We start from the raw sequence: 13,496 nt of genomic DNA on the forward strand, positions 1-13,496 counted from the left end.
CATGATGCCAGGCTGACTTCAGCAAATAGTTTTAATAAAAGAAATAAGATGGGAAGAGAGATTATAGAAATGTCCAAATACTTCCTTCCGCTAGTTTTGAAACATTCTTTCAGCTTCTAATTTCAAAATGCCATCTTTGTGTGAAAAGTGGTGCACATTTTAAAAATTAATGAAAAAAATGTGAAACCTAAACAAAAAGTGTCAAATGTTTAGAATGAATAAGAATGAGTTCAGAATATTATTTTTTTCTTGCTTGAAAGAATCACCATGATCACAAAATTTATTTTGGGCTAACTCAAAATTCTTTTCCCTGACAATTTTTCAGTAAGGCCTCCAAAGTGACAAATCCGTTATTTCCAACTCTTAATTATCTGTGGATTAACTATCCAAGTTGTGGATTAACTTTGCCAGGACTGCAGAAAGAGACAAGGTAGCTCTGCCCATACTTAACCCAGAGCTGAATCTCTGGGAGCACAGACCAGGAATTTCAGAAGTAATGTCATGTATCAACTCCTGTACGTTGGGAAACAATGCAAAAACACTGCCTAGCCCCATAGATGCTCACCTGGGCTTTTCCTTTATTCATACAACATCCCTTACTCCTACTCACCTATTCCTGTAGATAGCTAAGATTTTACTTCATTCATATCTCTTGACTTTGCAGTTTATGCATTTAGCATCATATTTCAAAGCTGAGCTGAAAACATCTTTGTCTCCTGTGAGGCAGATCTACTATCTCTGCCCTAGTCTTTTCTTTGCCACTGCAAAGTATTTCTGTGATGAGTTTTGACATGCATGGCCATGACTGTTATTTCAAGAAACCCAGTGTGACTAGTTCCATCACTGGTGACGCCTTGAAGCTTCTCTTTCTGACTGTGACACAGATGGGGTTTGAGAACAATATAGAAGCCCAGATAAGGGGAGAGAGAAGGGAATAGTTACCACAGCACAGTTAGGTTTGGGACAACATCGCATCAGTCATAGCTACCTGGGAGAGCTCGCCCTATGTTGGAAGGAGAGACATTAGTAAAGAACACGCCGTCCCCTATAACATTGGGTTCAAACAGTCTTGGCCGCAGTGGAAAATGTGGCTTCTGAAATCCTTGGTAATTCGTTGGTCTTGGCTGGGTTTCATGCAGAAGCTTCTTGGGAACTGAAAGAGAGGAGTAAGAAGAGCACAGTGTTAGAGTGAGTTATTTCAGCCGGTCAGAACGAGAATTATCACATTATGCTACGTGATCATATGCGATCAGCTCAGCTGATACTTAATTATACCATGTGCAGACCAAACAGACACTCATTTACTGCTATGATGAATGCTCTCCAAATGCCAGCACAGAGACATTCAATGAGAGAACGCTGGGAACTATAAAGTGATTAAGATATTGTTTATTTACAATTAAGCTTTGAGACTAGACTGAGGATCAGATTCAGACATCTTATTTAGACACCCATCTTAGAAATTAAAATGCCTAGTAAGCCAGGCTCTGACCTCAGCCCTAAGCTTCAGAGTACTCCAGCCAGACACCTCGGTTCCTACCATGCTAGTGGGTTGGGCAGGACGCCCCATACCAGCGGGGGCTATAGGGTATGCCTGAATCCCTGCCTCTCTCCAGCCATCAAGTTGCTGGCTCAAAACTGCACATCAGAAGTTTCTGTCCACTCCAGACCCACAAAGCCAGCTTCTGGAGGGTGCTCTTCACGTGAAATCATAAACCTTGAATCTCCCCCACAGAAGTAAGAAACCTCACCTGTAAGAATCCCTCCCCACTCCCCAGATCCAAAATACACTGTTCCCCATGGGGCTTTAGGTTTTAAGTAAGCTGGGAAGGCCTGTTCTCGATTCCCACCATCCTGAGAAGGAAGGTGGAGACTCAGCCAACTCCTACCGCTCTCCACATTTGGTCAGCCACAGTGCTAGCAATACACAGGCAAGATAGGTTAACATGTGACAGTTTTGTCAAAACATCTATGGTTTCTTCCTTGGACAAAAGCATGCCATAATAAGGAGAGTATTTTCTCCTCCTTGATGTTGCAAGGCTGGCTTTTCAGCTGTACATCCAGGTAAAGAAATCAAAGTCAGTGTAGCTACCTCAGTGCACGCCCACTGAAGGTGAACCCACACAGTAAATTCACTAACTTGCCCTGTAGGGACAAAGCAGCATGTCATTTATGGAGCTGAACCAGTTCTCTGCCTCAGCCACCGCCAACACCTAAGGCTATTTCAGAGCAAAGTGCTTTTCCATACAGAGAGAAGAAACACATATACAGGGTGTTCTGCTCAAAAATTAGAGGAACAGAGTGATGAAAGGCAAAAATAAAGAAATCAAAATTTCCAGAGGAGAAAGATGTATTTTCCCCATCAGTGTCTGTGTACTAACATATACATTAAAAGCACCGTTTTGTCCCTGCAGACAACCAAGACTTCAGAGTGTTAAAGACACGAGCTGTTGAGAACTAGGCACAAGTTCACTAGACCCAAAGAAACCCCAGGATAAGATTTCTGGGATGCTCAGCTCTTTCTCTGAGTCTAACGGCAACTACTTCTCTCATCCCAAGCAGGCTGCCACCTCCTAGAGCCTCAGTTTCCCCACTGCTCCACTGCCAACCGTCTATCTCTCATCTCCACTCTTCACAGGGGCATAAAGAAGCGTAATTAAAAATGCAAAACACTTCGAGATCCTCGGCACAAGCTTGAAGGAGGACTTGGAAAGTGTGCAACTCTGGAACAGAAAGGAAATTCCTGCCTGCCCCCACAGCTAATCAGCTGCCAAGCTGGAGCATGAGATTTAATCACGCCCATGAAATTTGCCTGCATAACTACAAATATTAGTGGTGGGGGAAGCAATCCAACCACCTTGTTTACATTGTGTTCAACTTACTGTCTTGCTGAGGCAAAGAAAATTGTAACTATATTTACTGACTGACCTCCTATATTAGGCTGCCAAGATATCAGCACTGAAGTTCTTGCATTATTAGTAGAGTCATGCTAGGTCAGGAAACAGACATAAAACCCCATCGCTTTTGAATATCAAAGAGCTGGCACTGCAGTTTCTAGTGAAACCTGAATTGGCAACTGTCCTCTGATAGGAAGGCAGCAAAAGAAACCCTTCCCCTGTTAGGAACTAGACAGAAGCAAGCCGGATACCTGTGCCAGGGAAATATCAGAAAGTCTGGGAAGGAGGCGGGTAGAAGAGAGATTATCCTGCAAACCACACAGCCGAGGAGAACTGCAGTTCTGGGTGCCAAATCTGAGGCACCCAAAGGGACCCGATATTCAGAGAGCATAGGGCTCAGCACCCTCCAAAAATAAACACCCCTTTCGCTGTATCTCAGGCTGAGGACCTGAAAAGCATTTAAAAGACACAACTCAGTTTTCCCTTACACACTTTTCAGCCAGACTGCATCCCAATAACCTGCTAATATGCATCCAGTGGAGAAAAAGAAGCAAACGGAACACCAAGACAATTTTTAGCAGATTTTGACTCGTCCAATATTTCAGAGTGACTCTTCTTCATAAACGTCTCCTTTCACCTCCCAGTATTCACAACCATCTGTAGGGCACAACACAGGCTGGGTGGACCTGCATCTTTCTTTGAAAAGGTGACACCACCAGACACCTAAGCATTGGAGCCAAGTGTGGGGGAAAGAAACACCATCTTTCCCTAAGCACACCCAGGGAACTGATCTATGGCTTTTCCACCTTTGCATCTGTGCCACTACTGCTATGAATGCTACCTACAAGACCAAGAGAGGAGTCAGGGTAAAGCAAAAGGCTGCTAAATCAGTCACAGACTGGTCAACAGCATCCCAAGGAAGAGCAGAGGTGAAGTATTCAGAGGGAAGCATTCATAGAGACCATTTGCTGTCACAACACCTTAATGGGGTACGGTGATGCTGCTATCCCTTTGGGATGGCTGAGGAAGAAAGATGACTACCGAGCAGGCATCTGGTGCCTAAAACCAAAGGTGAGTATGTAAAGAGATTCCCAAAAGCAGGCATGTGCTTAATGCCTGTGATTAGCATGCACATTTGTACTTTCAAAGTGGTGCTTGTCTTCAGCCACTAAACCCCTTTAAAACCCTGGAAGCAACTTGGTGCAACACAGGATGCCTACAACACATGAACCTGGGACTCTTCCATTTCAAGGGGACATTTTTCTCTGTGGACTCCACAAACATCTTAAGGACAATTTTCCGGGAAAGGCCTATCTTGGTGAAGAGTAGATAGAGTGACAGCATGCAGCAAATCTGTTCTTTTTCTAGTTGATACAACACTAAACCAACACGCAGGTTAGATAGCTTGATTTAGAAAGACAGTAAAATGGAAAGGCTTTCTCAAGTGCAAACACCTCACAATTTCCAGTTAGCTTCTGTGTGGCAGCCAATTCCACATGAAAGATTAAACATCTGGTTCCTTTGAAATACCCTCCTTAAATTCTCCAGAGAGGAGTGAAACTGACACAAAGCATGGCATGAACTGAAGCAAGGTGTCAAGAAAAGTTATTTATGATTAAAACCATCAGAAGAAAGTACCTGGGTTTTTAGTCTTATCTGAGCATTAAGCACAGGCATCCTGGCAGGGAAGGGTTGGCACTTGGCCTGCTCCATTCAATCAAGTGGAGAAGGTAAAGCAACTCAGTCAGCAGAAGAAGCGATATACATGGACAAGAGGGGAAGAAACAGGTCCTTCAACCAAAGTGTTAACAGGCCTGATAGTCAGGAGCCCTGCACCTTGAAATGCACATGAGAAATGAGCAGGGGTCATCTGGAAGAGAGGAGTTGAGCTGTTCTGGGGACCTCTGGGGACCTTCAGTCTCTCAGGGTGTAGCAGTCAGCACTGAGATGTGGGTATTTATCCAAATGATACAATTCTCCAATTAACTTGGGCTAGTCAGCTGAGCGGCACAGGCAGAGGTGTACCTTTCTGGATGGCAAGTCATGCTCTGTCACCCACCCCGGGTCTAGCTTGGGCGTCCCCTCACAGACTCCCCATGAGCCAGGATTCGATCTGGAGGGCAAAGTGTCACCACCGCTGTGTTACTCCACAAAGGCACCTTACGGAAGGCAGTTCTAGGTTATAAACCTGCAAGGGAGCTCTTGGATCAGCAGGTTCATTCCTCTGCCATTACAGGCTCTCATGTCTTCATATCATCTCCCTGCATCAGTTTAAAAAGCAGTCCCAGCTCCCACTGCTCATCTGTCTGAATCGACATCATGGTAGCAATAATTTATACCAGTTCCCAATCCAAGACCTGCATTACCCATTTGCACCTAATTAATGGTATCAATCTCACATCAAAACCTCACCACCACTGCCAGGCAGCTTCCCGGCTGCAGGAAGAGGGGCAAAGGAAAATCAAAGCTGGAGTGTGCTCTCACTGGCAGAGCAGACCCATCAGATTCGGGTACAAGCCACCAGCAGGACAGTGTGAAAAGGCACATGCTGGTGCTGCTGACAGTATCCTTATTTGTACTTGGTGGAGACTCCTTCTGCTGGGACTTTCACACACGCTCTCTTATGCGGCCAAAAAACTGAGGGCTGATGAACAGAAAAAAGTTACTGTGCCTACAAGCAGCAAAATTCTGAATTACAGTGTTAAGAGAAGGAAAGGACCAGTCGATACCTCACCTCTTTCATCAATATAATTTGCTGTGTTTTCTACTATTTTGATCTATCCAGTTTTAAGCGCTCCAGCCCTTGAGGTTCAGCCAATTGCCGTAAGAGATTATTTTGCAGAGGACTCTTGCTCTTTCTGAGGAACTCTCTTGCAGTATGCTGCTGAGTGTTTCAGTTTAAGCACATACATTATTCTCCTGATCAGAACATTTGACTGCTATAGCCCCCGAATTTTACAGATGGGGAATTGGCTCAGGGACAGAGTTTGAAAATGTTTAAATATCAAAATGATTTGTCCAAACTCACAAAGAGGGTCTGTGCCAAAGAGAGGAAGCTCCCTGTATTTCAGCCTTGCTCTCAAACCATCCCCTCTCTTTACTAATTTGATCATTTGGTGTTTCCTGATGCTTGCTCAGTCCTAAACATGCTTAAAGACTTCCACTCCCAGGAAGCAATTATCCTTTGACCTCCACCTTCACTGTATATACAGATCAGTCAGCTGGAGGGGAGATCAATGAAAGCTTGATCTTAAAAACATACAGACAGGACGTTTGTCATTCTCCAGTCCTCTGCTATATATTCGCTTGTGCATTTCCAGCCCACAAGGTTTACTCTGAAAGCTCAGTATGATTAAAGCAAATCTGCAGGACCTTCAGCAAATCTTCCTGTGAATGCTTGAAGCAGTGTGCAATTTGAACAAAACATGACTCCATCACTAATGAAAATTACAACCAAGCCTTTTGTCTGGGCAGGTTGGGGCCAGAAACTGTTGATGTTCAACATATTTTTAAAATAACAATTAAAAAAATCTTACTGTGAGTAAACACCCAATATAAACTACTGCAGGTTTTTAGAGGTAGTAGCTCTGAAGGATTTTCATTTGAGACTTGAAAATGCACAGCATCCTGCCAGAAATGGGATCATTCACGTTTCTGAATTGTTACAAGAAAGCAATTCTTAGCACATATGTAAGGTATACGGCGCTGTCAGATTGCAGAATTAGAAGTGTTTTATGTGCTGTAAAACCTAAATTCACTAAGCAGTCAGTCAACAATATCTATTAAAATAATGGATTTGGGCTGTGTCAAACCACAAAATATCACAATATAATCAGAGAGCAAGAAGGAAAAATCCCATACATAAGAAGACTGCACCTGGTGACAACAGTAACACCACTGTGCAGCTAGAGACATGGGGGTAGAAGATGCTAATTTGATTAACAAAAGTAAATTGAGGCACAGCCTACCACCCTGGCTTTTCCCCAAGGGTCTCGGACATGGCCAAGGAGCAAGTTGAAACTTTCCAGCTGCCTGAGCACTGCCTAGCTCAGTGCTGGATGTGCCCCTTTCAAATGAATAAAACCCCTTGTGCCACATAGCAAGAGATTTTCCTTCTTGTGACGGCGTGTGTCATGCCAGACATCCAAAGCCTACCTTCAGTTCCTGACCTGCCAGCGAGCATTCCCGCTTCACCTGACAGGGGAGCTTGTTAGTCAGACATAGGTATAATTACTTGATAGGAGACCATCAGATCCCACAGCTCTCAGAAGTCTCCATGAGCAGCTAGATGGATCTGGATATCCCTATGTAAAAAGCTGAGTGCACTGGGCATCAACTCTGTGCCTGGGCTGCAAAGCCATATTGTACCTCTGGGCATCCCATATCATATTTAGAGTAAAAGTATAGTACAGTTTATGCAGAAAGCATGAAGTGTCCCAGGAGACGGCAGGAGATGTGGAGGGACTTTGTGCAACGGAACATAACTCTGAAAGCTGGGATTTGATCAAAAGGCTGCCATGTAAAATCTTCAGTCACAAAAAATAAACCAGAGCAGAAGCTTAACAAACACAAGCAGTCAAGACCTCAGGTTTCCACCTCCTTCAGTCATTTTAAAAAGAGAATCTTTTCACCCAGCATCAATATACGCTGCAACCCTGAAACCGAATGCAAAATCCCAAAGAAAGAGGGAGTTACTCAGCCTGCTGCAGGCGTGTTTTCCGTGCGCGGTGGTTCCAAACCACCGATAACAAGGAAGTGACTCACACCAATTACAGTAAGTCCACTTCCAAGCACCATGCAGAAATCAAGTAAGACTGCCTGGGAAAATAGCCCTGTCATAACCAAAGCCACCTACACCACCACCCCCACCCCCCAAGCCCACAGCCTGCACCATGGCCCCCCTCCCCTGCCCCTCCCTTCAGACACTGCCCGAAGCAGAAACCCAGCTCTTCTGCTGGTGATTTTGGGCTGGTGGGAAGCGGTACAAGCTGGGATGCCTGACACAACTCATACAGACTTTCAGACCACTCTGCCAAGACTGCTCCTGGGGCAGCCCAGATGCTTCGCCCTTTACTGCATCTTCTGACAGCAGCTAACTACAGAAAGGTTGTGCAATGAGAATATAAATATAACACAGACAACCATTTATCTTGTTTGTCCTGCCCAGAAAAGGAGATGTTCATCCTTTTCTCATGCAGCTGCAATCAGAGAAGTCACCTCAGAAGAGGAAGCAATTCCAGTCCAGAAACAAAGCCCATGCAACACAAATTAGCTCAGTCTCACCATTCCTCCCAGTGAAATCTCTTGCAGGTATATGGCCCTGTGATGTGAGAGGCTTTAGGAGATGAAGGAGATTTAGGAAACGGTGCCACCTCCAAGTGACACTCCACAAGGCAGAACCCAGCACAAGCACTGCTCCCTCCCAGACTCTTCCCCTCTTGCACAGGGCTGCAGAACACTTCCCCCCGATTCCTCCTATTTCTGCCCATCCAGAAATGCAACAATCTTATTAAAAGATCCAGTTCACCTAATTGGGGAACTCAACCCATGCACGCCCTGTAGGTAACTAATGAAGAAGTCCTCCTTAAGTAAGCTATGCTCCTAAGCTCCCTGTATCGTCAACAGTGAAAGGTGGGTGCCTTTGAAAGCCTCCAGGGGAGAATCTGTCTCCTTAAATTTAGGAGGCTAATTAGGGATAGTTAATGAATCATAATGTTACCTTTGGATTTATTCTCCTGAGTGTATCTGAGTTGAAATCTTATGAACTGCTTCACATCTTTTACTCAGACATTTTTCTTCTATCTTGAACTTTTCAGATCAGGATTTGAAGCTACAAACATAATTTCTATCCAATGATGCATGTGCTTGATCTATCCACAGGCAGTTTTTCTCCTGCTTTCATAGCCATGAAAGTTAGTTGTTCTTCTTTCATCATCTTAAATGTAATAACAGAACATGAAGCATCTATTGCCAGCAACTCATAAATCTCCTGCTTGATGTGGCTTTTGGTCTCCAAAGGGCACAGTGGAAAGCATCGTATGCACCAGACTGCTCCCTACTTGTTCTATTTGGAAAGAAAAATGGATCAAAAGGAAGAAAGCCTTGTAAGCGATACCTGCAGATACTAAGAGTTACTTTCATCTGGTAGATTTCAGCCTGCTCCCAAATTCAGAAGAGTTCTGTGTTTACACAAGATAACACATCTTCAGGAGGATGAGACTCGAGCCGAGGCTTGTCCAAATTCCAGCATGCTCAGCTACATCCCCCTCCATGGGATCTTCTGCCAGCCAGAGCTGTAGGACCTCTCCGGCAACCCGGCTGCATTTAATCTCCACCAGGTCCACAGCCTATGACAGTAACTTTATACACCTGAGCAGCAAAAATGTATTTTGGGGAGCTGAGATGAGTCTAGATTAAGCCATTAACATCACCTCCAGGTGCTAGTGCTAGAAGCATGGTGACTACTAGCAGAAAGATCACTACAGGAACAAATCTGACTTGAAACTCGCATATGGAGTGAGTTCAACTCTGCTGAGTGGAGCAACTTTCCCTTTATTTACATGCTGAGCATGATCAGAATCTGACCTTTCAATTACATAGCCTCTATTCCAGCAGGCAACAGGGGAGAAAAAAGTCCTAATAATTATTATTATTAAGCACAAACTGACAGCACCTGGGAGAAGCTGCCAGTCTCCCAGGCTAGGAAGGCTACGGCAGGGGAGCCTGAGAGTCAGTTTTGGGTTTCCTTTTTTTGCAGCACACAAGGATGTCTGAATTGGGGCCCTGGGACCTCTGCCAGTCAAGAGGAAGACACAACACAGAGGATGGCACAAAAAGGAGAGTAAGATTAATAACTAAGTCAGACACATTCTTCTAGTTTTCCCTGTTCCCCCTATTTGGACAGCATCTATCACATAGTTGCATTGGTACTTTGCAAACCAGCCTACTTGTGTATGGATTTCTTAGGCATTATAGAGAATACTAGTTCATCGGTCTCTTCAGAGAAGACTTTTATTACAGACTGTAATTTTACACAATGCTCGAAGTATCTCCACTCCACTTTGGATCAAAGCAGAATAATGCTAAATTTCAGGTTTTGACACAATTCCTATTTTTTCTCATCATGTTCAGTCATTTTAATCTGACATTTAACACTGGAAGACTTTACCATTTTAAATTACTTTTATATTACAGAACTTGTCTTGTGTCCTTGACTTATTTAGGCTATGGAGCTAGGCAGAAGGTCTTTTGTACAGCTTATCTATTTTTCAGGAAAATATGTGACACAATATGTGGCTCCCAGGAGGATGCTGACAGAGCAGTAAGCATTGTGTATTCAAGTGTGGCTGATCCAGAGCCAGGGCATTGCTCATGCGGAGAACTGCTCGCCAGCAAGGGAGGAGTTTCTGTGCTCAGGATGCCAACACATACCCAAGAGGCTGCAGCCCTGCAAGTTACCAGGAATCAGCTGAGTCACAGCAACTGGTTCTGTAAAAGTCGGGGCAAAAGATGCTCCCTTAAATTTCAGTGAAAGGTATACAAGCACTGTCAGGGAACGAGGCCCTTGGAGGTCTTTCCTATTACGTACCCAAAGGCAGTGGCTGGGTTGAGTATTACGTATCACTGTGAGACACTGAACTGATAGCCAGGGCAAGGCTATCCATAATAAAGTAAGGAGAAAAGGATGGAGTAAAGGGCCAGAGGCCCTGAAACACTCTGGAGCTGATGGGAAGCCATGCCAACCTTCACCAGGGACAGGAGAGGGATGGCAGGGAAGCAAGAGCCCAGGCAGGAAAGGAAGGCACCAGGGAAAGTAAGAACATTAACAGTTACACTGCACTGCCCAAATATTTGAATGAAGTGTAAGAAGCCTCATGCTTCAGCACCTGAGCCAAGAACTAGCCTGGTATGATCCAACCATTATATTCCAAGAGTTAAGAATATAATTTCTCATCTGAGACTATTGACCAAGTGAGACATTTAGGGGATTTCCTAGGCCCACCTCTGAAGCAATGTCACCCATCCTGTAGTCCACAGACTGCTGGTAACCTGTAAGGTACCAGAAAATTGATCCAGAAAAATCTTAATTCAAAGAAAAACAAAAACCAGGCTATCCATGGATGTTCCCCATGGATGATCCCTCAGTGTCTGCTGGCAGGCACAGCCAGGAGATGCTTCCCATCTGCTCTCCTTGTCTAATTAAAAATGTTTGTAATTACAGCAGTAAAACTATGCTCTGTAAAAAAAATATTTTCTTTTTATCTAAGTGCTACTTATCGGACAGTGTGTGTTAGTTCTTTATCAGTTCATCAGCATTTCCTCTCAGTAATCAAACAGCAGAGAACTAGACAAGGAGCTAGATTTTTTTCCAAAAAGATAGCAGTGCTTTGATGACACGAGCTGAGGAATGTCATCAGAAAGCAGCCAGTAACCTCTGCCATTAAAGGCAGTGACTTTGTCTGAACACATGGTTGAGTTAGTGTGCCAATTCCCAGGATCCCGTGAGATGCCCAGACTGGAAACTTTGCACATGGAAAGGTTATCAATAGCACTGGAATAAAGACTAGGAGTGAACAGAATGGTATAAGGTAGCTACAGTGTTAGATGCCCTTCAGTTATATACAGATGAAGGCAGATTAATATTTACTGAATAAAAATATAATTTAGTTTGAGATCCAGAACTTGATGCAGGGATTATTGGCTCCTGTTGTTCAGGACTTGGCTTCTACAAGAAGCCAGGCTACGCTAACAAACTTGAAATCCACGGATCTATGAACGAAGTGGCAAAACTGTTTTCAATATAAATCCTATTCACATGGTCATAACCTGTGAGACATGCTCCTTTGGTGCCAAGACTTCCTGAGCACAGTGGAAAGTTTGAGGAAAAACCCTATAGATGTTTTTGAATTATGAGAGTAATTGTTTTTTCAAAGTACATTTAACTGGCAGAACCTCTCTAACATACAGTGTTAGCCTTAAATTATCTGGCTTGTAGACTGTAAAAAGTTTTTTGCATGGTTTATGTTTTTTGGGGTTTGTTGGGGTTTTTTCTGGTAGAAAAACACATAGCATGCATCATCTTGCTTCCATGCATATCCTGAGGGAGCAGTAAGGACTGCAAGTTCAAGTGTTACTACAATTGCTACTGTGAGTAACTGCCAGTTTTGGGGAATAGCAAATTACAGCCACTTTCCTGACGCCACATAAAAGCAGATACACACCATGGGGAGCAATGCCAGGGGTTTGGTTTAGCCCAGTGAGGATGTTACTGAGCACCTACCCTATGCTCTTACACAACTTGCCCTGCAGCTACTTCCACCAGCACAGTCTGGGAGCATGGGGAAACAACTGTGGGAATACGCAGTGCTGGATGCTTGTGGCAAATTTCCAGTACCAAATAATGTTGTGTTTTTTTTAAGAGAACACAAGGTTCTTAGAGCTAAATGTTTGTTTCTATTAGGCTTCATGAAATTTTCAGCAAGGGCAGTATTTCATACACACTAGTTCCACTCTTCACACGTGTAATTAGATTCATTTCTATGAATATCCCTAATCCCTATCTCAAATTATACCTGGATTCACACCACCTAATTGAAGGCACTTTACTGGGTTGGGAGGTGCCTAACTCATCCCCCCATCGATTATATAGATGGGCTGACTAACATCTCAGTTTAATCATTGTCATTTAAATACCTGCACTAGTGCAAGTAAGGCTTTGCAAGTATGCAAGTTACATATATATATATATATATATATACACACACATGTACGTAGTTGTAGGACGTTGCTGGGCAAAAGGCTCATCTCATTTATTCCGAAATTAACAGAGCTAAACGATCCTGAGCCAAATCCTACCCACCAACTATTCCAGGACTACCTGGGACTTCCTTGAGACCTCTCCAACAGACTGGCAGGTCTCTGACACATCCTAGCTACTCATAATGCTTGATCGAGCAGTTTGCCACCCTAGGGCAGTCGTTCTGGGATGGTCTGCATCACTCCCTTTCTAGTGGCCTTTGCCAAGCACGCCCCAGTTTGGGTAGCAAGGCCCATGAACTGCCATCTCTCCTGCCTCACCTTTCAAAATGACTGAATTCAATCAGTTAAAAAGTGTAAATGGAGACGTATCTTAATCTGCCATGTGTTTAAGTGTTTTTCATTACATATTTCCTAGGAAATGCAGTTTGCTAAGTCACAGCCAAGGGACTCACTTCACGCTGTTGAACCTCTAATTTCAGACTTCTTTTCTGGGACTCTTAGAAAAAAAATATTTAAGACTTTAATGCATATTTAATGCATACCTCTGCTGCTAGTAACTTGAATCCAGTGCAGGTCCTTTATCTGGCATGCACTCAATTTAAGTTGCCACTTCTTTCAAGTGGAATATAATGCTCTGCATTGCAGTATTTGTTCCCTCTACTGGATATCTTGAGCCCACCAACCCTGACATCTTATCATCAGATGAAAGGATTAACCCAACACAAAGAGGCTGTGAACATCTTTTGAACAAGTAAACCTTTAACAAACAAATTTCCAGGAGGTGGTATAGACAGGGATGGTTTACAAGACCCTGTAAACGACAAAGAAACTCATAAACCC

At 43.7% G+C, this 13,496-nt stretch overlaps 1 protein-coding gene across 6 annotated transcripts in view; it reads right to left on the bottom strand.

Annotated features, from left to right (window-relative positions):
• Positions 1-13,496, bottom strand: part of EVA1A (eva-1 homolog A, regulator of programmed cell death) — a 224,266-nt gene that overhangs the window by 12,001 nt on the left and 198,769 nt on the right. For all 6 annotated transcript variants that reach the window (XM_056344312.1, XM_056344309.1, XM_056344310.1 and 3 more), the window contains one exon: positions 989-1,153. In XM_056344312.1, coding sequence (XP_056200287.1) covers positions 989-1,153 — 165 coding nt within the window. The remainder of the gene's footprint in view (positions 1-988; positions 1,154-13,496) is intronic.

This window comes from Falco biarmicus, chromosome 6, assembly GCF_023638135.1.
Source record: "Falco biarmicus isolate bFalBia1 chromosome 6, bFalBia1.pri, whole genome shotgun sequence".
Lineage (NCBI taxonomy): Eukaryota > Metazoa > Chordata > Aves > Falconiformes > Falconidae > Falco > Falco biarmicus.